Raw genomic sequence first — 26761 nt, forward strand, 5'->3', positions numbered from 1 at the left:
ATTCCTCTTGTTATTTTGTTTGATTTCTAGTTTTATTCCATTGTGGTTAGAAAAGATGCTTAATATTATTTCATTGTTTTGGAATGTTTTAAGTCTTGTTTTGGAATGTTTTAAGTCTTGTTTTGTGATCTAACATATATGTAGTTTATTCTTCAGAATGATACAAATATTGAGGAGAATATATGTTCTGCAGCTGTAAATATCTATTAGGTCTATTTAGTCTGTGGTGCAGATTAAGTCTGATGTTCCTTTGTTGATTTTCTGTCTGGAAGATCTGTTCAGTGTTGAAAGCGGAGAGTGAAGTCTCCAGCTATTATTGTATTGAGGTCTATGCCTCTCTTTAGCTCTAATAATATTTGTTTTATGTATCTCGGTACTCCAATGTTGGGTGCATATATTTTTAAAACTGTTATATCCTCTTGATGAAGTGACCCCTTTATCATTATATAATTATCTTCTTTCTCTGTATGGGTTTTGTCTTGAAATAAATCTATTTTGTCTGATGTATGTATTGCTACTTCTGCTCTTTTTTGGTTTCTATTTCCATGGAATATTTTTTTCATCCCTTTATTTTCGGTCTGCTGGTATCTTTATAAGTAAAGTGTGTTTCTAATATGCAACAAATCATTATGTCTTGTTTTTTCATCTGCTCAGCCACTAGATCTTTTGTTTGGAGAATTTAGTTTATTTACATTCAATGTTTTTATTGATAACTAAGCTCTTCTGCCATTTTGTTTTTTGTTTTCTGGTTGTATTGTGGTTTTGTCTTCCTTCTTTCCTTCCTTCCTGTTTCCCTTTTAGTGAAGGTCATTTTCTCCCATGGTATCATTTAGTTTCTTGCTTTTATTTTTTGTGTATCTGTTGTATGTTTTTAGATTTTAGGTTATCATGAGGTTTGCAAATAATATCTGTAACAGTTTAATTATTTTAAACTGATGACAACCATGATTGCTTATACAAAAAACAAGCAAGCAAAAAGAAACTAAAAAAAAATCTACACCTTAACTTTTTCTCCCTGCTTTTTAATTTTTTGTTGTCAGTATTTTTATCTTACTATACTGTTTGTTTTGAAAAGATGTCGTAGTTATTTTTGACCAGTTCATCTGTCCTTCTCCTAAAGACATGAGTTGTTTACACATAACAGTTACAGTGTTATAATAGTCTGTGTTTTTAAAATGTATTTACTAGTAACAGTGAGTTTTGTACCTTCAGATGATTTCTTATTACTCATTAATGTCCCTTTCTTTCCTGATTTAAGGTACTCCGTTTAGCATTTTTTTTTTTTTTTTAATGACAGGTCTAGTGTTGATGAAACCCCTCAGCTTTTGTTTATCTGGTACAGTGTTTATTTCCTCTCATATTTGAGGGATATATTTGCTGGATATACTATTCTTGGGTACAATTTTTTTCCTTCAGCACTTTAAATATCATGCTGCTCTCTCCTGGCCTGGAAGGTTTCTGTTGAAAAGTCTGCTGCCAGGTGTACTGGAGCTCCATTGTATGTTGTTTCTTTTTTCTTCCGTTCTTTTTTTTTTTTTTTTTTTTTTTTAGGATCTCTTCTTTATCCTTGACCTTTATCAAATTTTATTTAAGTTTGAGTATTAAATGCCTTGAGGTAGATTTATTTGGGTTAAATCTTCCTGGTGATCTATATCCTTCTTGTACTTAAATAATGATATCTTTCTCTAAGTTTGGGAAGTTCTCCCTTATTATCCCTTTCAGTAAACTTCCTACCCCATGTCTCTCTCTACTACCTCTTTAAGGCCAATTACACTTAGATTTGTTTTTTTGAGGCTATTTTCTACATTTTACAGGCATTCTTCATTCTTTTCTATTCTTTTTTCTTTGGTCTCTTTTGTACATTTCATATAGCCTGCCTTCAGGCTCGGTAATTCTTTCTTCTGCTTGATGAATTCTGCTTTTAAGAGACTATGCATTCATCTCCAGAATTTGTACTTGATTCTTTTTAATTATTTCCATCTCTTTGTTAAATTTATCTGAAAAAATTCTGAATTTCTTCTCTGTTTTATCTTGAATTTCCTTGAGTTTTCTCAAAACAGCTATTTTGCATTCACTGTCTGAAAGGTCCCATGTCTCCTGGTACCTCGTTAAATTCATTTGAAAAGGTCATATTTTCCTGGATGGTCTTGATGTTTTTGGATGTTCATTTGTGTCTGGATGTTAAAGAGTTAGGTATTTATTGTCTTTGCAGACTGGGCTTGTTTGTACCTGTCTTTTTTGGGGGAAGGATTTCCCCCAAAGGGACTTGTGTGTTGCCTGTATTCAAAGGGGCTTGTGTGTTGTGATCTAAGCCATATTTCCATTAACTGCACTCCAAGTGCAGTCAACACTTTAGTTCTTGCAGACACAGTGGTATTGCCTTGATAGTCTGAGATGAGATCCGAAAAAATTCTCTGGATTACTAGGCAGAGATTCTTGTTCTCTTCTCTTACTCTCTCTCTCTCTCTCTCTCTCAAACAAATGGAGTTTCTTTCTCTGTGCTCAGCTACCTGGAGCTGAAGTGTGGTGACACAAGCCCCCACTATGATCACCAGCACTGGGACTGCACTGGGAACACTGGAAGCTACCACAGCACTGAGTCTCCTTCATGGCTCACTGTTACCACTACCTGCCTACTGCCTATGTTTATCCAAGGCTCTACAATCAGCAAGTATTGAAGCCAGCCAGGCTTCTGACCTTTTTTTCAGGGCACCAAGTTCCCCCAGGTCCCAGGCTAGTCCAGAGATGCCTTCTGGGAGCCAGGAACTAGAGTCAAAAACCTTGGAAATCTACCTCATGCTCTATACTACTGCAGCTAAGCTTGCACTCAAAGTGCAAGATGAAGTCCTTCTCATTCTTTCTTTCCACAGGCAGAGGAGCCTCTCCCCATGGCCACCACCACAATAGGCCCATGGGGTGAACTGCCAGTCTACTGCTGATTTTCACTTAAGGCCCAAGGACTCTTCAGTCAGCTTCTGGTGAATGCTGCCAGGTCTGGGATTCATCCTTCAGGGAAGTGGACCCCCCTCTGGCCTGGGACAGTTTCAGAAATGCTGTTTAAGCCTGGCACAGTGGCACATGCCTGTAGTCCCAGCTACTCGGGAGTCTGAGGTGGGAGGATCACTTGAGCCCAGGATTTCTGGGCTGTAGTGTGTGTGCTATGCCAATCGGGTGTGTGCACTAAGTTCGGCATCAATATGGTGACCTCCCAGGAGTGGGGGACCACCAGCTTGCCTAAGGAGGGGTGAACCGGCCCAGGTCAGAAATGGAGCAGGTCAAAACCCCAGTGCTGATCAGTAGTGGGATTGTACCTGTGAATAGTCACTGCGCTCCAGCCTGGGCAACATAGCAAGACCACGTCTCTTTAAAAAAGAAAAAAGAAAAGAAATGCTATTTAAGAGTCAAGGCCTGGAATCAGGTACCCAAGAGCCCATTTGTTGCTTTACCCTACTGTGGCCGAGCTGGTACCTAAGGTGTAAGACAAAGTCTCTTACTTTTCCCTCTGCTTTTCTCAAGTAGAAGTAGTCTCTCACCAGAGCCATCATTGCTGGAGATATGCTGGGTCTCACCTGAAGCCGGCATGTCTCAGAGTCTCACCCAAAGCCCATGGCATATTACTGGGGTATTGCTGATGGTTATTTAGGGCCCAGGGGCTCTTTAGTCAGTAGGTGATGAATCTTGCCAGGACTGGGTCCTTCCCTTCAAGGCAGTGGGTTTCCTTCTGGCCCAGTGTATGTCTAGAAAGGTTATCAGGGAGCTAGTGTCTGGAATGGGGACCTCATGATTCTGCCCTATCCTCTTGTGGCAGAGCTGATAGCGAGGTTGCAAGGGAAAGGCCTCTGTTCTCTTCCCTCTTTTTTTTCTCAAGCAGAAGGAATGAATCACTTTCATTTCTTTAAGCTGCACGGCTTGGGGTTGAATGAAGGTGGTGCAAGCACTCCTTTAACTGCCCCAGCTGGTGTCTCCCTAGGTTATGTGCCCCCCATGTTCATTGTCTCCAGAGCACTTGCCATAACTTAAGTTCTGGCCACCAGGATGGGCAATTCCGTTCTGGCTACGGCTAGTCTAAATGCTCCCTCTGGAGGTGGGTTTTGACTGAGTTCCACTTAGTTTTGCTTTTCACTGTGACAGAGCAACTCTTAGTTCAATGCATGGTCCCACAGAAACTGCACTCTCCCTCACCCAAGTTCTCAGATTCTTTCTCCATACCACAGGGCCACTGGGGGATGAGGGAGGGGTGGTGTCGATGATTCAAGATCATCTTTTCTACCCTCTTCATTGCCTCTTTCAGCAATATGAAGGTAATACCAGGTACTGTGATTACTCACCTGAATTTTGGTTCTTATGGAGGTGCTTTTTTTGTGTAGATAGTTGTCAAATTTGATGTTCTATGTGGGCGATTATCTGTAGAGGCTTGTTTTCTATCTTGCTCCATGCCTCCAATGATAGCTTTTAGCTCTCCCAAGATGCAAGACTTTTTCATCTATTCTTTTTTTGATAAGCTTAGAAATTTCTATCCTGTCTCTGGTTTTCTCCCTGACTTGTTTAAACATTCATGTTTTTCAGTCAACTTAAATGTTACCCCTTCAGAAAGATCCATTCTATCTAAGCTATCCTGTCAGTGTTCCCTGTCTAATTATTTTCTTCTTAACATTCATGATAATCTTTCATTCTTTTGCATATTGATTATTTATTTGTTGTCTTTCTGCACCACTAAAATATCAGCTACATAAATGTATGGATTATGCCTATTTTGGTCATTCCTCTATCATTAACTCAATGCCTGACATGTGGGAGTTACTCATGTATTTCTTTCATGAATGAACTATTAAAAACAATAAGCTTAATTTTATAAAATGGTCATAAATGTACTCTAGATTTTGAATACATATAGGCCTCCAGTGATTACAGTGTGCTATATTGGGCACTGTGCCAAGTATTAGGAATACTAAGAAATTAAGCCCTCAAAGCTTTCTGTCTTTTTTTTTTTTTTTTTTTTCTGAGACAGGGTCTTGCTTCATCATCCAGGCTGGAATGTAGTGACAACTGTAGCTCACTCACAGCAGCCTAGAACTCCTGAGTTCAAGCGATACTCCAGCAGGTGCTTGCCACTTCGCCAGCAATTGTTCTCATTTTTTGTAGATATGGGGTCTCAGCATGTTGTCCAGGCTGGTTTCAAATTCCTAGCTTCAAGCAGTCTTCCCAGTTTGGCCTCCCACAGCCCTGGGATGAGCCTTAGGCATGAGCTGTTGCCTGGCCTAAACCCACAAGGCTTTCTAGTTTTTTTAAGAAAGCTTTTGTTTGGGCACCACGGCTCATACCTGTAATCCCAGCACTTTAGGAGGCCAAAGAGGGTGGATCACAGAGATCAGGAGTTGGAGACCAGTCTGGCCAACGTGGTGAAACCTTGTCTGTATTGAAAATACAAAAATTAGCTGGGCGTGGTGATGCATGCCTGTAGTCCCAGTTACTCAAGAGGCTGAGGCAGGAGAATCGCTTAAACTTAGGAGTCAGAGGTTGCAGTATGCTGAGAATGATTGCACCATTGCACTCCAGCCTGGACGACAGAGGGAAATTCCATCTCAAAAAAAAAAAAAAAAAAAAAAGCTTTTAATTTTTAGATACTCTCAGGATCCCCATTCTTTTTTTTTTTTCTTTTTAATTGTTTTGTTTTTTGTTTTTTTTGAGATGGAGTTTCGCTCTTGTTACCCAGGCTGGAGTGCAATGGCACGATCTCGGCTCACCGCAACCTCTGTCTCCTGGGTTCAAGCAATTCTCCTGCCTCAGCCTCCCAAGTAACTGGTACTAAAGGCATGCACCACCATGCCCAGCTAATTTTTGTATTTTTAGTAGAGACGGTTTCACCATATTTACCAGGATGGTCTCGATCTCTTGACCTCATGATTCACCCGCCTCGGCCTCCCAATCTGCTGGGATTATAGGCTTGAGCCACCACGCCCGGCCTCTTTTTAATTGTTAATCACGCTGTCAGTACCATAGTCTTCTAGTACAGTAGTTGTTTACTTCAACAGATTATATGTTTTTGCTCCTGTTTCCTAATTTTACAATGAAGTCTTTTTATAAGCTTTGCGTAAATGCAATTTAGCCCTGGAAATATATTTACATAATATATGTTGATTTAAATGGAAAATATTCTACTAATTTATCAATAACTGATTTAGTATTGCTAATCTGAAACTTTCGTTTTGTTTGAGTCTGTATAAAGATTCTATTTGGAAAGTACAAAACTACATTTGAGGAACTTTTAGAAACTTTGCAAATATTCTTATTTCTGGAATGCTTAGCTTGAAGGTCTGTGTGGGGAAAAGATGTTTCAGAAGCATTTTTGACCTATTGTGTTACTTCTGATGTACTTTTTTAATGGGCTTGTCTTCTTTCATTTTTTGATATTTAATAATATGAATTTTTGGAGCTACTTTCAAAATTTTACTGCTATTTTATTTCTGTTGTGACTTAAAATTTTTTAACATGTAATTTATAATCATACTTAATTGATTTTGAATAGGCTGTGCAACAAGTTATTACTAACCTGCTAATTGGGCAGATAGAGCTTCGTTCTGAAGATTCTCCAGATATATTGGCATATTCTCATGAACGAAAAGTTGAAAAGCTTATTGTTCCCCTTGGTGAAGAACTTGCAGCCATCCAAAAGACCTATATCCAGGTAAGCCATTTTTATGACATTCAGGGATTTCATAAATAAACTGGTAATTTAATTACTTTAACTAACAGGATTTGGATGTGATAATATAGTTATCTTATTTTTATATAATTGATATGTTGAAAAAATTCTTTGAAGTTAAAATTTTTGGAATGAGCACCATGTTTTATATGTACTAGCAAAGTATTATTTAAAGGGAAACTACAAAAGATGGACCATTTGTAAAGCAAATAATAGCCTTACATGGTTTTGTATGTTTTTAAGTAACCCTTTTAACTGTAATATAGAACACACACACACACACACACACACACACACACACACCAAAATAGACAAAGCATAAGTGTATAGCTCAGTGAATTTTCACAAAGTGCACATGCCTGTAACATGAACACATACCAAGATTCAGCCAGAATTTTCTTAGTTTTCTTTTTTTTGTTTTTTGTTCAGCTCACTGCAGCCTCTTCCTCCCAAGTTCAAGCTATTCTTCTTACCCTCCCAAGTAGCTGGGATTACAGGTGCATGCTACCGCATCTGGCTAATTTTTGTATTTTTTAATAGAGGTGTGGTTTCACTGTGTTGGCCAAGCTGGTCTTGAACTCCTGACCTCAAGTGATTCTCTTGCCTCCACCTCCCAAAGTGCTGGGATTACAGGCATGAGCCACCATGCACCTGGCCCCCAGAAGTTTCTTTGTAATGAAATAAATTTTCCTCCCTGATCCTTTACACGTTTTCAACTGGAAATTATTTCACCCACCTGGCAACATTTGGCAATAACTTGACACATTTTTGGTTCTTACAACAAAAACAAAAAAAGGCAGGAAAGAAGGGGAGGTGAGAGGTGAAATATGGAGTTATCATTGGCATCTATATATGAAGGCCAGGGAGCTGCTAAACATTCTATAGTGGATAGGACAGCAGCCCCACAACAAAGAATTATCTGGCCAAAGGTCTGTATTATCGCTGTTAAGGACCTGCTTAGACGATTGTCATTTTCAGTGGGAGAAATGCGAGATAACACATTGTTTTTCTACAGTTCATAATTAGTGTCATGGTAAAACAACATGTTTTCACATTTTCATTGCCATGGATTAAAGAAGGTTACAGGAATAGATAACCAAAAAGTTATCTATCACTTAATCTATAATAAGCCTTTCTTAAAGGGACATTTTCTAGGAATAAAGCCTGTTTTCTATTTTTAAATTATTTGTAACAAAATTCTAAGCATTATTGAGTTAAGGTATGGCAAAGTCTTTTTTGTAATCATCCCTTTGATACTAATGCATTTTTAATTGAAAATCATTCCATTAATAACAATGTAAAAATGATAATTCTTATAATCATATGAAAATATAATTTAATTTTGTTGGTATTTTTAGGGTGGCTTATTAGGCTGTATGATCAGCAAAGCTGGAAGGAAGGGAAAAAATGTACTAAACTAGCCATAGTTTAGAAAATACAAATTAGGCAAAAATTTAAACAATTACATATTGCTGGAGTAGGTCTTCATCTACAGGTCTCTTTTTGTGTCTTTAAGCTCATTTCTGCCCCAGGACCTTTTTGTTTGCTGTCTCCTCTCTCTAGAGTCCTTTGTCCTTAGAACCTAACATGGTAGACATACCTCGTCATTCACATGTGAACTCATACCTCATCACATGGTAGACCTCATGATTCACATGTGAACTCAGATGTTCCCACCTCAAAGAGAAAGTCTTTGTTTACCTTTTTTAATGGTGGTCCCTTTCCTCTCAGACTCTACAGCATTATTGTGTTTTAGATTCTTAAATGCATGTATCATAATCAAAATGATCTACTTTTTCTCTGTTCACTTTATTCTTTGCTTCCCTTCACTGGAATCTAAACTATTTGAGAACAGTGACTTTATTTGTCTTAGCCACACTATCCCCAACATTTAGAACAGTGCTTGTTACGTAGTAGATGCTTAATAAATATTTGTTGAAAAAAATGAATCAGTGAGTAAAATTAAATATACTCAAAACATTTCAATTTATTCAGTACTTTACAAATTACTGTACAAATATCTACTGAGAACCTAAGTGCCAAACTATTCTAGGTACTGAGGATGTAACAGTGAAGAAATCAAAGGTCTTTTTTCATAGTGCTTAGATTACGGTGCATATAGGTTGAGGGAGAGAGGAGTTAAGCAATAAACAGATAAACAAATGTGTTCTTAAATTATAGTTATATATAATAATTGCTTATATTGATTTTTATATGGGTGTTATTTGGGAATAGGTGTCAAGTTTGAAATTCTGTTATCACTGCTGAGTTTAGTTAAATATTCATTTTTAAGACAGACTTTATTAAATACATAATTTCCATTTTAATATGTGAGAAAACTACTGTACTTGAAAAAGAACTTTAAAGCAAGCTTAAACTGGATTGCTTTTAAATTTGTAGATTTTGGAAGCATTTGCTCATTCTTTGATTCAGAGGAATGTTTTGATGAGAAAGGATATCTCAAATCTCACAAAATACCAGATAATTCTGGCAAGAGATCAATTTAGGAAAAACCCATCTCCGAATATTGTGGTAGGTATTTTTAAATAAATTTTGATGACAGATTAAATTTTCACTCAAAGCCAGGATAAAATGTAGATAAAACATAGGTAATGATTTTTTGGGTACTTATTGGTTCATCAAGAATTCAAAAATGAGGCCAAACACAGTGGCTGATGCCTGTAATCCCAACACTTTGGGAGGCTGAGGTTGGAGGATCACTTGAGCCCAGGAGTTTAAGACCAGGGAGGAAACTTAGTGAGTCCCTGTCTCTACAAATGTTTAAAAATTAGCTAAGCATGGTGCTATATACCTACTTCTCTAGGGGAGGATTACTTGAGCCTGGGTGGTGGAGGCTGCAGTGAGCTGTGATTGTAGCATTGCATTCCAGCCTAGGCTAGGTGACAGAGTTAAAAAAAAAATTCAAAAGTGTTTATATAGTTTATAAAAGCATGACAAAAATCTAGCAAGAATACAGTTTAATGATCTGCATTAAGATCAATTTTATTGTTGAACTTTTTTTTCTTTTTTTTTGTTTTTGAGACAGAGTCTTGCTCTATTTTTCAAGCTGGAGTGTAGTGGTACGGCCTTGGCTTACTGTAACCTCTGCCTCTCAGTTTCAAGCAACTCTTGTGCCTTTGCCTCCCTAGTAGCTGGGACTACCGGCATGCATCACCATGCCTGGGTAACTTTTGTATCTTTAATAGAGATAGGGTTTCCTAGCCGTGTTGGCCAGACTGGTCTCCACCTCAGGTGATTCGCCCATCTTGGCCTCCCAGAGTGTAATCCCAAAGATTACAGACATGAGCCACAGTGCCCAGCCTTTCTTTTTAACTTTTAATGAAGAATTTGTCTTTTAGTCCATTTGTATTTTGTAAAGTCACAAGGCCATGAGAAGGTAGATTGTAACTGAATTTTAGACACAGAACATTTATTCTTGCTGTCAATACCAGAGTTTGAAGAAAGCATCAGAGCAAGATTCTTTTTTTTTTTTTTCCTCTGGAGACGGAGTTTCACTCTTATTACCCAGGCTGGAGTGCAATGGCACGATCTCAGCTCACCGCAACCTCCGCCTCCTACGTTCAAGCAATTCTCCTGCCTCAGCCTCCTGAGTAGCTGGGATTACAGGCACGTGCCACCACGCCCAGCTAATTTTTGTATTTTTTTAGTAGAGACGGGGTTTCACCATGTTGACCAGGATGGTCTCGATCTCTTGACCTCATGATCCACCTGCCTTGGCCTCCCAAAGTGCTGGGATTACAGGCATGAACCACCGTGCCTGGCCCAAGATTCTTTTTTTTTTTTCTGAGACGGAGTTTCGCTGTTGTTACCCAGACTGGAGTGCAATGGCACGATCTCGGCTCATGGCAGCCTCCGCCTCCTGGGTTCAAGCAATTCTCCTGCCTCAGCCTCCCGAGTAGCTGGGACTACAGGCGCGCACCACCATGCCCAGCTAATTTTTGTATTTTTAGTAGAGATGGGGTTTCACCTTGTTGACCAGGATGGTCTTGATCTCTTGACCTCATGATCCACCTGCCTCAGCTTCCCAAATTGCTGGGATTATAGGCGTGAGCCACTGCGCCCGGCCAAGATTCTTATTTCTAACCTTCACTGGAAAATAAATGGATAGGAAATTATCAGACTGGGTCCAAAGTTAGAGAAGACACTGACAAACACGAAAAAAGGCACTGAGTCATTCTCCGAGCTGATAGGGAATGCCTGTGCAAAAGAACAGAAAGGCAATTGAATGAAAGTCTGTGGGAGACAGTGAGCAAACCAATTTGGCTGAGGATATGGAAACCAGATATGATAATATAGGTTGTGACTACATGAGACTAGACCACATTATTCCACGAAATGTGGTCTTTATTGTATAGTGTCTGGGGAACCACTGAAGGAGTGTTTTCTGTAAAATTATAGTATATTATTATTTATAACTTTTTTGATTTCAGCTAGGTAATAGTAAATCTAAACCTGTTTAACTAGATCTTAACTGGAACTGGTGAGAGGAAATTAGGGTACCATTTTAGGGCATTTATTAGTATCCTGGAAATATTTAAAATCACTAATACTGATGTTAAATACTACTAAAAATGTTAGATAAAAAATGGTAGTCTTCATCTCAAAGGAAAATAATTAGAATATGTTCTTCATGGTCTCCTTGAAAACGATCTTATCAGACAGATACACATTCCATGTACTCCTATAATGGAATGTGTCCCTCATTTTTCCATGAGGGTAGTGGTTGAAAGCACAAGGGATCTTAACCAAAATTCCTGGGTCTAAATAGTGGTTCTACTACTTAATGCCTGTATGAGCTTCCTCATCTGTAAAATGGGCATAACAACAGTAGCTACCTACTAGATACTAAGATTAAGCGAATTTGTGCAAATAATGTGCTTAGAATAGTTTCTGGGGCTCAGTGTCAGATATTATCATGGCGTGAATACTTGGTATTAAATTTTGGCATTAAAACAGTCTGATTGAATATTTGTCCTCTTGCCAGTAACATTCATGAGGACAGGTCATATGTAACTTACTTTCCATTTCCATTGTATCTAGCTCAGTGCTCCACATGTAGTAGATGCTTACTATATAGTTTTGAAAGAACAAATGTATCTGTATACTGCCAATTAATTTACCTGTAAAGAGAAACAGTATATTATAGTTTTTTCTCCTTTACTTATCTTTTTAAAATGTGAATTTCCTGTTTCATTAAAGAAAAAAGGGAAAGATTTTACATAGAAAATACACTGATACCTTTCCAAAGCAACATCCTATAAGACAACATTTAATAACCAATCCATTATAGCAGTGTAGAAGGGAATGATTATTATGATCACTTGGATTATATTATAAATGTTACACTGCCTATATGGCCTGTCAACTTGGGCATGGAACATGTATGTTCATTTACTTCTCTGGTTAAATTTGACATATGTTGTTTTTCTAGGGAATACAACAAGGCATAATCGAGGGAGAGTTTGCTATTTGTATTAGTTTATATCATGGTTATGAATTATTGCAGCAAATGGGAATGAGATCATTATATTTCTTCCTTTGTGGAATTATGGATGGAACTAAAGGTAAATTATATCAAATTATTTAAAGAAATAATGACATTTATTATTTTGGTTAAAGACATATTGAAGGGCCGGGCACAGTGGCTCACACCTGTAATCCCAGCACTTTGGGAAGCGGAGGTGGGTAGATTACAGACCACCCAGGCAGGTCAGGAGTACAAGACCAGCCTAGCCAACATGGTGAAATCTCATCTCTACTAAAAATACAAAAAGTAGCTGGGCATGGTTGCGCGTGCCCATAGTCCCAGCTACTTGGGAGGATGAGGAAGGAGAATTGCTTGAACCTGGGAGGCAGAGGTTGCAGTGAGCCGAGATCATGCCATTGCACTCCAGCCTGGGCAACAAGAATGAAACAGCTCTGTCTCCAAAAAAAAAAAAAAAAATTAGCTGGCTGTGGTGGTGCATGACTGTAATCCCAGCTACCCAGGAGACTGAGGTGGGAGAATCACTTCAACCTGGGAGGTGGAGGTTGCCTTGAGTGAGATCACGCTGCTGCTGCACTTCAGCCTAGTCAACTGAGCAAGACTGTCTCAAAAAAAAAAAAAAAAAAAGAATTTGGATTACTTAAAAATGATTTTTTTTTAAAAAAAAAAAGCATTGGAATAATTAACAAATGGCCATGTTTCTTTGTTTTTAACAAATTGCTAGAAAAAAGGAAATTATTCATTAATACATTTTTGAATGTAGAACTGGAAAAAGTTGCTGGTTTTCATGTTTACACTTGAAAAACTTTTTTTTTTTTTTAATTAAAAAAAATTTTTTTTATCATTTTTAAAGATGGGGTTTCACCATGATGGCCAGGCTGGTCTTGAACTCCTGACCTCACGTGATCCACCCATCTCAGCCTCCCAAAGTGCTAGGATTACAGGCGTGAGCCACTGCGCCTGGCTCGAAAAACTTATATTCATTGCTAAAGTTTAATTTTGTTTTAATAAATAATACATTTCATCAGGTTTATTATTATTTATTTGGAAAACTTTTTCTTAATTTCTGAAGGAATGACACGGTCAAAAAATGAACTTAGCCGAAATGAAGACTTCATGAAACTCTATAAACATCTAGAGTGCATGTTTGCACATACACGTAGTACTTCAGCAAATGGTATTTCTGCTATCCAACAAGGTCTGGTGTTTCTTTTAAAATTATATATTCTGTTGTTTTGCTTAATCATAGTTAATTTTGAAATTTTGCTCTATTAATGCAAATGTCTACAATTATTTGAAGCAACAGATCTATTAAATGCATATATATTTCATTTTTAAAGTTAGGATTAATATATATATATATATTCAAGTTTAAAGTTTATATACTTTAAACAATGTTTAAACTTCTTTAAACAAGTTTACAAACTGTAGTTGTTAGTGGTAGTGATAATTCTCAGAACTATCAAAACCTGACTTATAGTTTAATATATATTTTTGCTTTCTTTGCTGCTGATTCCTATTGGGGTTCTCTCAGAATGAAATGTTTATAAAAGTTCAAATTTCATTTTACAGTAAGACTTATATGCTACCTAGATGTTACTCCTGGTTTAAATTTTTAAAAATCCCAATATATGCATTTGAAATTTACTGTAATTGACTATGAAAAAAAAAAAGAAAAATTTTTTGATATTTTTGTTTTTTTCTAGGAGATAAAAAATTTGTTTATGGTCATCCAAAATTAAAGAAATTAGAAGAAGTTGTAATTGAACACTTTAAGTCATGGAACGGTAGGTCATGTAGGTCATGTTTAGTAGCTTTAAAGGAAGACAAAGTTACTGCAAGAAGTAAGACTTCAACTTATGGCTGGGCACAGTGGTTCATGCCTGTAGTCCCAGCATTTTGGGAGGCCAAAGCGGGTGGATCATGGGAAGTCAGGAGTTCAGGACCAGCCTGGCCAACATGGTGAAACTCCGTCTCTACTAAAAAATACAAAAATTAGCCAGGCATGGTGTTGCATGCCTGTAATCCCAGCTATTTGGGAGGCTGAGGTAGGAGAATCGCTTGAACCCAGGAGGTGGAGGTTGCAGTGAGCCAAGGTTGTGACATTGTACTCCAGCCTGGGCAACAAGAGTAAAACTCCATCTTGAAAATAAAAAAAAGAAAAACAACACACTTTGGGAGGCCAAGGCGGGTGGATCACGAAGTCAAGAGATTGAGACCATCCTGGTCAACAAGATGAAACCCCGTCTCTACTAAAAAAATACAAAAATTAGCTGGGCATGGTGGTGCATGCTTGTAGTCCCAGCTACTTGGGAGGCTGAGGCAGGAGAATTGCTTGAACCCAGGAGGCGGAGGTTGTGGTGAGCCGAGATTGTGCCATTTACTCCAGTCTGGGTAACAACAGTGAAACTCCATCTCAAAAAAGAAAAACAACAAAAAAACTTCAACTTACTAGTTTATGCTAACACTTCTTGTGGAGAAGGTGGGCTTTTAGTTCCTCTGGATAATGAATATTAAAAATCTCTGAGAAATTTTGGAGGGGTTAGGGCAAGGGTAGTGGTGGGAATGTTAAGAATAAGGTACTCTATATATTAGCTTGGGGCAATATAAGGGAAGTGGACAGTAAAACAATACATAGTACAGTAGAAGGGTAAAGTAGGTAAGGAGAGAGAGTTAGGGAGGAGTGCTGTTTTATATAGGATGGTTATAGAAGGCTTCTCTGTAGAGGGATATTTAAAGTGATATCTGATGGAGATAAGGGACCAAGGCTTGTGAGTTTTTGAGGTTGGGGGAGAGAGAATTCCAAGCAGTAAAAATAGCAGATTCAAAGGCCCTGAGGTGGCAGTAGGACGCTTGGTATGATTAAATAGACCAATGTGGTTAGATTAGTGTGACTGAGGCTACAAGTGGTATGGATGAGAGGTAGCCAGATAATATAGGACTTTGGTTTTTAATTTTTGAATATTTGTGCTTTGCAAAACCAAACAGAGATACTTGTAGCAGTGGAATGACTTCAGATTTTAAAAGGATCACTCTGGAAGTTTTGTGGAGCATAGACATTGATAACTTAGAAGACTATTATAATAGTCTTAGATGATGACACATAATGGTGGTGTGCATCAAGGCAGTAGTGGTCAAGGTGCTAGGAAATAGAGTCTAGATATATGTTCATATTGGAGCCAACTTATTTGTTGATGGATTTGACATAGGATATAAGAAAAAAAAGAATCATATGGCTGTGTATATATGTTTATGTGTACATGTTTGCAAATGATTATATAAGCAAAGTAAAAAATGAAGAATAGAGATAAGTATGTGAGGTAATGCATATGTTAATTAGCTTGATTTAGCCATTCCACAATGTATATATACATCTCAAAACATATCGTACAATATAAATATATACAACTTTTATTTGTCAAACAGATAACAAAAGGAAAAGGAAACATGTTAAGATGTTTTGAGACATCTAAGTGTCAAGTAGGCATTAGATAAGCAAATCTGGATCTCAGAAGAATGGTTGGTGCTGTTTTTTATTTATTTATATATATGTGAATATATTTCAGAGTTATCAGCAAAAAGGTAATATTTAAGGTTTCAGGAATAGATGTGATTATCGGTAGAGATAGACAGAAGAGGGTCCAGAATGGAGTCCTGAAGAATATCAACATTTAGAGTTTGGAAGAGAAAAAGCCACTAAGGAGCTTGGGGAGGAAACCAGACAAGTAAAGTGTCAAAGAAGCTGAAGAAAGACGCTATTTCAGAAGGAAAGAGTAAAGTGTGTAAAGTAAAAAATGTCCGTCGAACTTGGTAGTGGGGAAGTTACTGATTATTTTGCTGGAAGGAGCTTTAGTGGAATGAGGGTAAAAAGGCAGGCCACGACAGATTGAAGGAGATGTAGTCTTGTGATAAAAACAGCAATTCATTCAGGAGGTGGTTGTATACAGGGGCTTAATGCTTAATGCAATGATGATTCAAAAGAAGTTTACTTAGAATAATCTTTTTTTTCTTTTTTTTTTTGAGACAGAGTCTCGCTGTTGTTATCCAGACTGGAGTGCAATGACACGATCTTGGCTCACCGCCTCCTGGGTTCAAGCAATTCTCCTGCCTCAGCCTCCCGAGTAGCTGGGACTACAGGCGCACACCACCATGCCCAGCTAATTTTTGCATTTTTAGTAGAGACAGGGTTTCACCTTGTTGACCAGGATGGTCTCGATCTCTTGACCTCATGATCCACCCACCTCGGCCTCCCAAAGTGCTGGAATTATAGGCATGAGCCACCACGCACGGCCAGTTTAGAATAATCTTACTTGGAACAGCTGCTTCTTCAGGTCCTATGTTTGATTTTGTATTGTACATTAACTTTATTTTTTTTGATACGGAGTTTCAGTCCTGTTGCCCAGGCTGGAGTGCAGTGGTGCCATCTTGGCTCACTGTAACCTCCGCCTCCCGGGTCCTGTCTCAGCCTCCTGAGTAGCTGGGAGTACAGGCATGTGCCACCACGCCTGGCTAATTTTTTGTATTTTTAGTAGAGACGGGATTTCACCATGTTGGCCAGAATGGTCTCCATCTCTTGACCTTGTGATCTGCCCGCTCGGCCTCCCAAAGTGCTTGGATTACAGGCGTGAGCCACCGTGCCCAGCCTAACTTTACATTTCATTAGTCATTTATTCCTTAGAGTTGTTGTGAAGATTAAATGAGTTAACATATATAAAATGCTTAATGCTTATAATGATTCCTGTAATAAAAATCATTAGAGGCTGGATGTGGTGGCTCATGGCTGTAATCCCAGCACTTTGGGAGGCTGAAGTGGGTAGATCTCTTGAGCCTAGGAGTTTGAGACCAGCCTGGACAACACGGCAAAACCCTGTCTCTACAAAGAAATTTTAAAATGTAGCTGGGCATGGTGACATGTGCCTGTAGTTCCAGCTACTCAGAGCGTGAGGTGGGAGGATCACCTGAGTCCAAGAGGTAGAAGCTGTAGTGAGCCATGATGGGGCCACTGCACTCCAGCCTAGGTGACCAAGCATGACCCTGTCTCAAAAATAAATAAAAACGAATAACCAGAAACCCCACACAATGTGTAATAATTAACCAATTACTGTGTGTGCAAAACTATATACCTTGTATTTACTGTTTCATTTATACATCAATCCATATTAGATATGAAGAAACTAAACCTTAAAGAGCTTAAATAAGTACCATGATCACCAGTCACCCAGTGGATTAAGTGCCCTGCCACAAAGATCATGTTCTTATGAGTACATTCTACTGCCTGCCACCCCTATACCCCACCGGCTCCCCCCAGCACAGAGATATCAAGAGAAGCTTTGGAATTGACTGTAGGATATATTCTGCAGTTGTCTTTGGAGAATTTGAAAGTATTGTAGATTTGGGGACAGAATGCATCGCTTGGATTAAGACAGTGCTTTTAGTGAACAGAAAGGAAAGGGACAATTTATGAAATGAGGGGGAGCTACATAGTTCTGTGCTTCTGGCTATCTTAGAAGGTAAAGGGAAATAACAGTCATTATGCCTGAATTAAAGAACTAGTCAAAAGTGATTCAGGGAGTAATTCATATTTGATTTGCTTAGGACAGTATAACAGTGAATGAGAAATAACAAGCTAAGATTATTAAAATTAATAGCAAGCGTAGTTTTAAAAATCAGCAAAATTTCAAGATGTTTGAAATTATTTATTTATTTGTTCATTAGAGACTGGGTCTTGCTATATTTCCCAGGCTGGTCTTGAACTCCTGGACTCACATGATTTCCCCATCTCAGCCTACCAAGCTGGAACTACAGTGTATGCTACCACATACAGCTAAATTATTTTTTTTGAAAGAATTATCTTCATTAGCATAATACTTTCAGGTTTGTCTTTTGAACTAGTTCTTGTCTAAATGCTTTGTGAAAAGTTATAATTAAAGTTTTTATATTTACAGCTGAAAACACTTCTGGAAAGAAACGTGATAAGACCAGAGTTATGATCTTCTCTTCATTTCGAGATAGTGTTCAAGAAATTGCAGAAATGCTTTCACAGCATCAGCCAATTATTAGAGTAATGACTTTTGTTGGTCATGCCTCAGGGAAAAGCACGAAGGGTTTTACCCAGAAGGAGCAACTGGAGGTAATTATTTTTAGAGTTGATGAAAATAAAAATAAGATTGATTAGCTTTGCACTTGTTCTTTGTTGGTTTTAACTCATTGGTCGATTGGGTACTTAAAAATAATGTTATAGTAAACATGTAAATAAAAATAAGCATGTTTTGAAAGACCATAACAAATGTTTTATGTGGTTTTGGAACTTTTTTTGTTTGTTTTTAAAGTAATGTAAAGTGTAAAAGTTAAGCAGAAAAGCTCTGGAATCATACTACCTGGGTTGGAATCCTGACTCTACCACTTAAAAGTTTCTTCTTGTTCCTCAGTTTTCCTTATCTGTAAACATACATCACATGGTTGTTGTAAGCATTAAAAGAGATCTTATTGTAGAGCCATCAATACATGTTTACTGTTTATGTTAAGTCCCATTAACAATTTATTCTAAATAAATAATGAGCCTATCTCTTTTTATTTAAAAATCTTATTTTAAAAGTGTGGTCAGAAGAAACCATAATAGTAGTTAGGGTAGCCTCATGCTTTGAGTAAGAGGACATTAAGTTTTCTAGTGCTGTGATGTTTTGACGGATATTTTACATTATTGATTTTTATAAAATCTTTGCAGCTTTTTATAAATTATATAAGTCTATACTAATGACTGACAATTAGATATGTCTTTAATGTCTAATTCATTTTGACAGATCCATTTTGATTCTGCAGACATTAGAAGATGAGGTATCCTTTTTTTTTTTTTTAAATGGAGTCTCACTCTGTTGCCAGGCTGGAGTGCAGTAGTATGATTATGGCTCTCTGCAACTTCTGCCTCCCAGGTTCAAGAGATTCTCCTGCCTCAGCCTCCAGATAACTAGGATTACAGGTACCCATGCCTGACTAATTGTTATAGTTTTAGTAGAGATGGGATTTCACCATGTTGGCCAGGCTGGTCTCCAACTCCTGACCTCAGGTGCTTATCTGCCTGCCTCAGCCTCCCAAGATGCTGATATTACAGCCATGAGTCACCGTTCCTGGCCAAGTTATTCTTATTTTTGTTTTGTTTTGAAATGGAGTCTTGTTCTGTTGCCCAGGCTGGAGTACAATGGCAATATCGGCTCACTGCAACCTTCGCCTCCCAGGTTCAAGTGATTTTCTTGGGTCAGCTTCTCGAGTAGCTGGGACTACAGGCGTGTGCCACCATGCCCGGCTAATTTTTTTTGTATTTTTAGTAGAGACGGGGTTTTACCATGTTGGTCAGGTATTCTTTAAATAAATACCTTTTATACCAGCCCTCACTACATTGAGAAGAGTCTGTTTAAGCTGACTGGATATGGTAGGGAGTGTCTTCCTAAATCTGCAAATAATACCTTTACCCATCATCAAGTCAGATTATACATATTTTAAAGGGTTCAGACAGCTAGTCAGTGATTACTACTCTTAAACATTTATGTATGAGGGAAAAATTAATTGGATTTTTGCATTGGAGGTCAAGAATTTTTATTATTTGAAATACCCAATCTGGTCAATTTCAGTATTATGTAAAGTCATTATTTCCTGAGCTTGTCAGGCACCATAAAGAACCTTACTGATTTTACTGACTTTACCATTTACTCATTTATATTAATAATATTTTTATGTATGCCAAGTAAAAACTTTTTTTTTATTACTCTTATACGTTCTTGCTTTCATAACAGCTGTTTTATTTTGAAACGAGCTTTCAGGCAAATAATTGTACATTGCCCATTTATTTAGAAACAGGATATTAAGTCAGAAAAGAAATGGGGGTAGGATCCTTTAGGGCTCTGTATGTCATTTCTGTTTTAATGACTTTCTCTTTTACTCTGATTGCTTTGAGAAGTTCTTGGAAATTTTGGGGCAGAGGATGGTCTTGACCTGATTTATATTTTAAAAGAATCAGCTGGGCACTGTGGCTCATGCTTGTAATCCCAGCACTTTGGGAGGCTAAATTAGGCAGATTGCTTGAGGCCAGGAGTTTGAGACCAACTGGGGCAAAATGGTGAAAACCCTGTCTGTACTAAAAATACAAAAATTAGTTAAGTGTGTTGACATGCTCTTGTAGCCTCAGCTCCTTGGGGGCTGAGGTGGGAGTATGCTTGGGGTGGGAGGATGCTTGAGCCTGGAGGTCAAAGCTGCAGTGAGCCAAGACCACACCACTATACTTTAGCTTGGGCAACACAGTGAGACTCTGTCTGGAGAAAAGAAAAAAAAAAAGAATCATACTGGTTATTGTCTGAAGAATAAACTTTAGGGGGCTAGGGATGGAAGTGGAGAGACCAGTTGGGAGACTAACAAAAATTTAAGCTGAAGATGATGGTAATAAGGCGACTTGGGCTAGGGTGGTAACAAGGAAGTTGGTGAGAAGTGGTCAGGCTGAAAGGGTGTATTGACAAATTAGAGTGGGATATGAGATAAAGGCATGTGAAGTCTGACTGTAGGATGACTCCAAGGTTTTTGGCCTGAGCAACTGAAAGGAGCTGGTATTAACAAAAATGGGTAAGACTGCAGGAAAGGCCAGGTGTGGTGCCTCATGCTTGTAATCCTAACACTTTGGGAGGCTGAGGCAGATGGATCACTTGAGGTCAAGAATTTGAGACCAGCCTGCCAACTTGCTGAAACCCTGTCTACTAAAAATACAAAAATTAGCCAGGATATCAAGCTCCTGACATTCTCTAATTCTCCTGCCTCAGGCTCCCAAGTAGCTGAAATCACAGGCACCTGCCACCATGCTTGGCTAATTTAGATAAGTTAACTTTGACAAGCCTCTCAGATTAATGCTTTTCAAACTATCAAAACTGATGGAGGACCAGTTTATTTCCCCTACTACATCAGTACTGATACTTTGAACAGGATAATAAAAATGAATTACTAGAAAGTAAAATGGTTGAAAAAGTTGAAGTCCAATTTATCTTGTTGTCAGCCAGTAATAAAAAGTTTGTGGACAGGCACCAGTAATAAACAGTTCATGGAGCACACTTTCAGCAGTACTCTTTTAAACATCAAGCAGAGATACTGGGTAAGCAGTTGAATATATGTCTTGAGTTTGTGGAAAGAGTTCATGGAAGTGTATATTCAGTGGCAAATTAATATCAATCTTAAGCATGGAAGTAACAGTTTTGTTTATACATGTTAACTACAAAGGAAATTGACTGTTAATTAAGAATTTCAAAAAATGTGTCTCTAGCAATGTGGCCCTTTTTTTTTCTTTATCTGGGCAAAAGGACATCTGTTTTACTATGCTATATGCAGGTTGACTTAATGTCATTACAAATTCCAAAGGAGGTGAATTACTCTTTGTTTGTTTGTTTTTTTGAGATGGAGTTTCATTCTTTTTGCTCAGGCTGGAGTGTAATGGTGTGATCTCGGCTCACTACAACCTCTGCCTCCTGGGTTCAAGTGATTCTCCTTTCTCTGCTTCCCAAGTAACTGGTATTATAGGCATGCACCACCACGCTGGCTAATTTTGTAGATGGGGTTTCTCCATATTGGTCAGGCTGGTCTCGAACTTATGACCTCAGGTGATCCACTCACCTTGGCCTCCCAAAGTGCTGGGATTATAGGTAAGAACCACTGCACAGAATCAGGAAGTGAATTACTCTTAATGTTTAATCATGATCATTGTTTCTCCCTATACTCTAAAGGATTTTCATATTGAAGGAAAATCGTTTGACCAGTGCGACTGAAATGTTTATAAGAAGACTTAACATGATACATTTGTATTTATTGTCCTACTTTTAAAGTTGTCGTTTTTAACAATAAAACCAGCTTACAGATTAAGATAGGTTTTTGGAGTCAGCGACACCAGCATTCAAATGCTGATGTTCATTAGTGAGACATTAGACAAATAGCTTAACTTTTCAGATTTTCAGATTGTTTAATAAAATGCATTGATAATATCTACTTCTTAGGGTCGTTGGCAATAAAAACTAATATACACTTAGTATGGTACCTGGCACATAGTGTGCCCTTCCACACAGTAGCTATCATTATTTATCAGCGAATTCAGCTTTTGATGTTGCATTATCTCATTTAATTACCACCGCCACCACACCACTGTACAGAAACCTGCAATGTTGGTATTGATGTATATAGAGAAACTGAGGCTCAGAGCAGTTGAGAACTAAGTTTATAAGGCTTAGAGACTTTTAGAAAATGATTCATTAACTTTTTCATTAACTCTTTCTTACGCTATTGTGGTTTCATTAAACCAATCAGAAAAATCCTAGAATGGTAGTATAAAAGCTATGATATGACTTCTAGGAGTAATAACATTCTTATTTATAAATATTATGAGAAATATTTATAAACCTATTTCAGATAAAACTATACATTTAGATCTAAGATATGATAAATAGGAGTAATTGCTATAGGCCATTTTCCTGCCCTATTCCCCTTTCTGTGGTGCTAAAAATAAACTTTGGGGTTTTTCATTCATTGAGAATCTGTTAAATTGTTGACAGATCCTTTTGACATTGCAACTGTTACTAAAGCAAAATAATTAGAACTGTTTATTTTACCATAATCTCTTTCAGCTTATATTGCCAGTTGGTTGCTACTTTTCCTATTCTATACTATTTTTGATGCTGATTTTTTTGTTTTTTTTTTTGTTGAAACAAGGTCTTACTCTGTTGCCTAGGCCAGAGTGTGGTGTCACAGTCATATCTCACTGCAGCCTCCAACTCCTTGGCTCAGGAGATCCTCCTACCTCAGCCTCCCAAGTAGTTAATACTATAGGCATGCACCATCATGCTGGGCTAGTTTTTTCTTTTTTTTTCCGTAGAGGCAGGGTTTTTCTATGTTCCCAGGCTGAGCTCAAACTCTTGGACTCAAGCAATTCTTCTGCCTTATCCTTCCAAAGTGTTATAGGCATGAGCTGTGGCCAACTTTGAGACTGATTTTTAATCTGATTTCACTATTTTTCAGGTGAGTGGGAAACAGTATGCTTTGATCTTCAGTTCTCTTATATTTGCATGTAATTATTTTTCAATCATTTTTATTTTAGGTAGTGAAACAATTTCGTGATGGTGGTTACAACACATTGGTTTCTACCTGTGTGGGTGAAGAAGGTTTGGATATAGGAGAAGTTGATCTTATAATATGTTTTGATTCTCAGAAGAGCCCAATTCGTCTTGTACAACGAATGGGTAGAACTGGCCGAAAACGTCAAGGCAGGATAGTTGTTATCCTTTCTGAAGGACGAGAGGAACGTGTAAGTAGAGCTGCAGAAACAGTTTGTCACTTGAAATTTGAGAAATAAAGGCCAAAGGTGAATATCAACATTTTAGCATTCCAAGTCCAAACACTCTGGACAGTTGTGGTTTATTTTTCCCACCTTTGTATTGGATTCTATGTTGTAACTAGGCAAATTTTTGACTGGATTCAGTTTCCTAATTTTTATCCATCTAAAGAAACACATTTTGATACTTAAGTAGTAATTCAGAGATACCTAGATCCAGAAACCAATATGTATTACTTTGTTTTACTATATCCCTGTGCTTCTAAAGAAGGCCTATGCTTTGTGTTTAGTTTACTTTTATTTTTGAATTATAGTAAATTGAGAATTGTTTTTTCCTTTTCAAGGGATGTCAAAATAATTAAATAAGAAACAAGGAAAATATATCAGACAATACGTAGCCTGCAAAACCAAAATATTTACTTTCAGGCCCTTTATGGAAGTTTGCTGATGCCTATTTTAAGTGATAAGTAACTTGAATTATATTCATATTTTGCTACAGTCTTGAGTGACAGGCCTTTCTAAATAAGATGTTATATAAAATATTATTTTATATTTGTTATACTAAAGTATTAATTAACTTTTGTGACTCATTGAGACTAGTTCAGTGGCCACATATACAGGATCACATTAAAGATTGCCTTAACAACTATGATAGTTTTTAAAAATTGATTTTAGGCTGGGTGCTGTGGCTCATGCCTGTAATCCCATCATCTTAGGAGGCTGAGGTACGCAGATCACTTGAGGGTCAGGAATCTGAGACCAGCCGGGCCAACATGGTAAAACCCCGTCTATACTAAAGAAATAAAAAAATGAGCCACGTGTGGTGGCGTGTGTCTGTAACCTCAGCTACATGGGAGTCTGAGGCAGGAGAATTGCTTGAACCTGGGAGGAGGAGGTTGCAGTGAGCCAAGATCCCGCCACTGCACTCCAGCCAGGGTAACAGAGTGCAGTGGCGGGATCTTATCCATAAAATGATCCTAATGAAATGTTTGGTAGCTTGTAAAAGGCCATATATTATCAGTGAGTGAAAATGGGTTCTAATTGTATTCCCTAGCCAAGTTACTTAACCTTTCCATTCACATGTTAGGTTTCTTATCTGTAAAATTGTAACAGTGGCCACATTTACTCAGTATTTACATTATGCTATGTAATGTTCCAAGTTTCAAATTCAGTATTTTATGTAATCCTGTCAGCAGGATTACATAAGATAATCCTGGGGAGTAAAGCTTTTGTTGTATACAGTGAAGGAATAGAAGTATAGAGAGATGAACAAACTGAAATAAAGGAATAGTTTTTAAAAAACACAAGACAATCATACACTTCTATGTAAATATCAGCCTTTTTATAAAACAGCAAGATAACAAAGAATAGGTTTACTTTATGCAATATAACTGCTAGGGTGGGCTTTTGTAATAATGGACTTTGAAATGATTTTCATTGGAGATTAATCTAACAGTTTACTGATGATGGGTTTTAAAATTCAAGACAGCTGGGCTCAATGACTCACACCTGTAATTTTAGCACTTTGGGAGCCTAAAGCTGGAGGATTACTTGAGCCATGGAGTTCAAGACCAGCCTGGGCAACACACAGCCTAACTCTACAAAATATTTTAAAGATTAGCTGGGTGTGGTAGCTCACGCCTATAGTCTGAGCTACTCAGGAGGCTAAAGTTGGAGGATTGCTTGAGCCCAGGAGGTTGAGGCTGCAGTAAGCTTTGATCACACCACTGCACTCCAGAGCCTGGGTGACAGAGTAAGACTCTGTCTCAAAAACAGACAAACAAACAAACAAAATCAAGGGAACAGAAGCCCTATTCCCTCTTTTATTTTTTGAGATGGAGGGCAAAAAGGCTGGAGTGCAGTGGCACAATCTTCTGCCTCCCAGGTTCAAGTGATTATCCTGCCTCAGCCTCCTGAGTATCCAGGACTAAAGGTGCACACCACCATGCCTGGCTAATTTTTGTAGTTTTAGTAGAGACAGGGTTTCACCATGTTGGCCAGGATGGTCTCAATCTCCTGGCCTTGTGACCCACCTGCCTTGGCCTTCCAAAGTGCTGAGATTACAGGCATGAGCCACCTCGTCTGGCCCAGAAGCTTTATTCTCTAAGTATTTAAGTAGCTTGGGGTTCAGTTTTATGTTTACCGTAAATCCAAACTAATAATTGCCTGTTGTGGATAAATTGTTATTTACAGAAATAATCTGAAATTTTATATTTGTTTTTACAGATTTATAATCAAAGTCAGTCCAACAAAAGAAACATATATAAAGCTATTTCAAGTAACAGGCAGATCCTTCATTTTTACCAAGGAAGTCCACGAATGGTTCCTGATGGAATCAACCCAAAATTACACAAAATGTTCATCACACGTGGTGTCTATGAACCAGAGAAGCCTTCTCGGAACTTGAAGCGAAAGTCATCTGTCTTTTCCTTTAAGGATGGTAAATAAATTTTGCATTTGACACATGCATTTTTCCCCTGTTCTTACTTAGCAGGTCCTATGTTGATATAATATTTCTTGTTTGTAAAACTGAATCTATGTTCTAGGATATTTATAGGCATTCTCTTTGGAAAGGCTATAAGAGATTATTCTTGTGGCAAATGGAGAGACATTCGTAGTATAGAGTGACAGAAACTCAGTGTTAAAAATATCCTACCAACCCAGAGAACGTTCTCCATAAAGTTTAGAAAAGAAAGAAAACAGTTTTATTTTTGAATAAGCATTAAACCAGATTACAGTATGTGCTGAAGACAATCTACTAAGATAATACCAAGACAGAGAGAAATTCCTTATATGTACTCCCAAGCACTTATAATCCTTTACATACATGTTGTCAAGACTAATAGTGATTTGTCCTCATATAAGAAGGCACCATTTGCTATATATTCCTTCATAGTTTATAACCTATTCACCTGGAAATTGAGGTAGCCATTTGCATTAGCTGGTTGCCTTTATCTGAAGGAATAATGAAAACTTCTCTTATATCTATAACAAGCAGAAATTAATAGATCTTAGAGAAATGCCTAAACACTCATGATGATGGCAGATAGGGACACTATCTTCCTTGACGTTTGTATTTCAAAGAAATAACCCCCAAACACTTAAAAAAACACATTTCTTGTTTGGAAAGTTGGATAGAGGCTTGCTTGGTCTTTACACAGATTTACATAGATATCAGAGGATTAAAGAAAGGATTTTTGGGCCG

General features: G+C 37.8%; 1 protein-coding gene across 4 annotated transcripts in view; it reads left to right on the forward strand.

Moving 5' to 3' along the window:
- Positions 1-26761, forward strand: part of FANCM (FA complementation group M) — an 81589-nt gene that overhangs the window by 12558 nt on the left and 42270 nt on the right. For 3 of the 4 annotated variants that reach the window (XM_035260418.3, XM_078334827.1, XM_078334828.1), the window contains 8 exons: positions 6527-6685; positions 9104-9235; positions 12156-12288; positions 13282-13407; positions 13916-13996; positions 18155-18339; positions 23323-23529; positions 25783-25996. In XM_035260418.3, coding sequence (XP_035116309.3) covers positions 6527-6685; positions 9104-9235; positions 12156-12288; positions 13282-13407; positions 13916-13996; positions 18155-18339; positions 23323-23529; positions 25783-25996 — 1237 coding nt within the window. The remainder of the gene's footprint in view (positions 1-6526; positions 6686-9103; positions 9236-12155; positions 12289-13281; positions 13408-13915; positions 13997-18154; positions 18340-23322; positions 23530-25782; positions 25997-26761) is intronic. The other variant, XM_078334829.1, reaches the window with a different exon arrangement.

Source organism: Callithrix jacchus, chromosome 8, assembly GCF_049354715.1.
Source record: "Callithrix jacchus isolate 240 chromosome 8, calJac240_pri, whole genome shotgun sequence".
Classification (NCBI taxonomy): domain Eukaryota; kingdom Metazoa; phylum Chordata; class Mammalia; order Primates; family Cebidae; genus Callithrix; species Callithrix jacchus.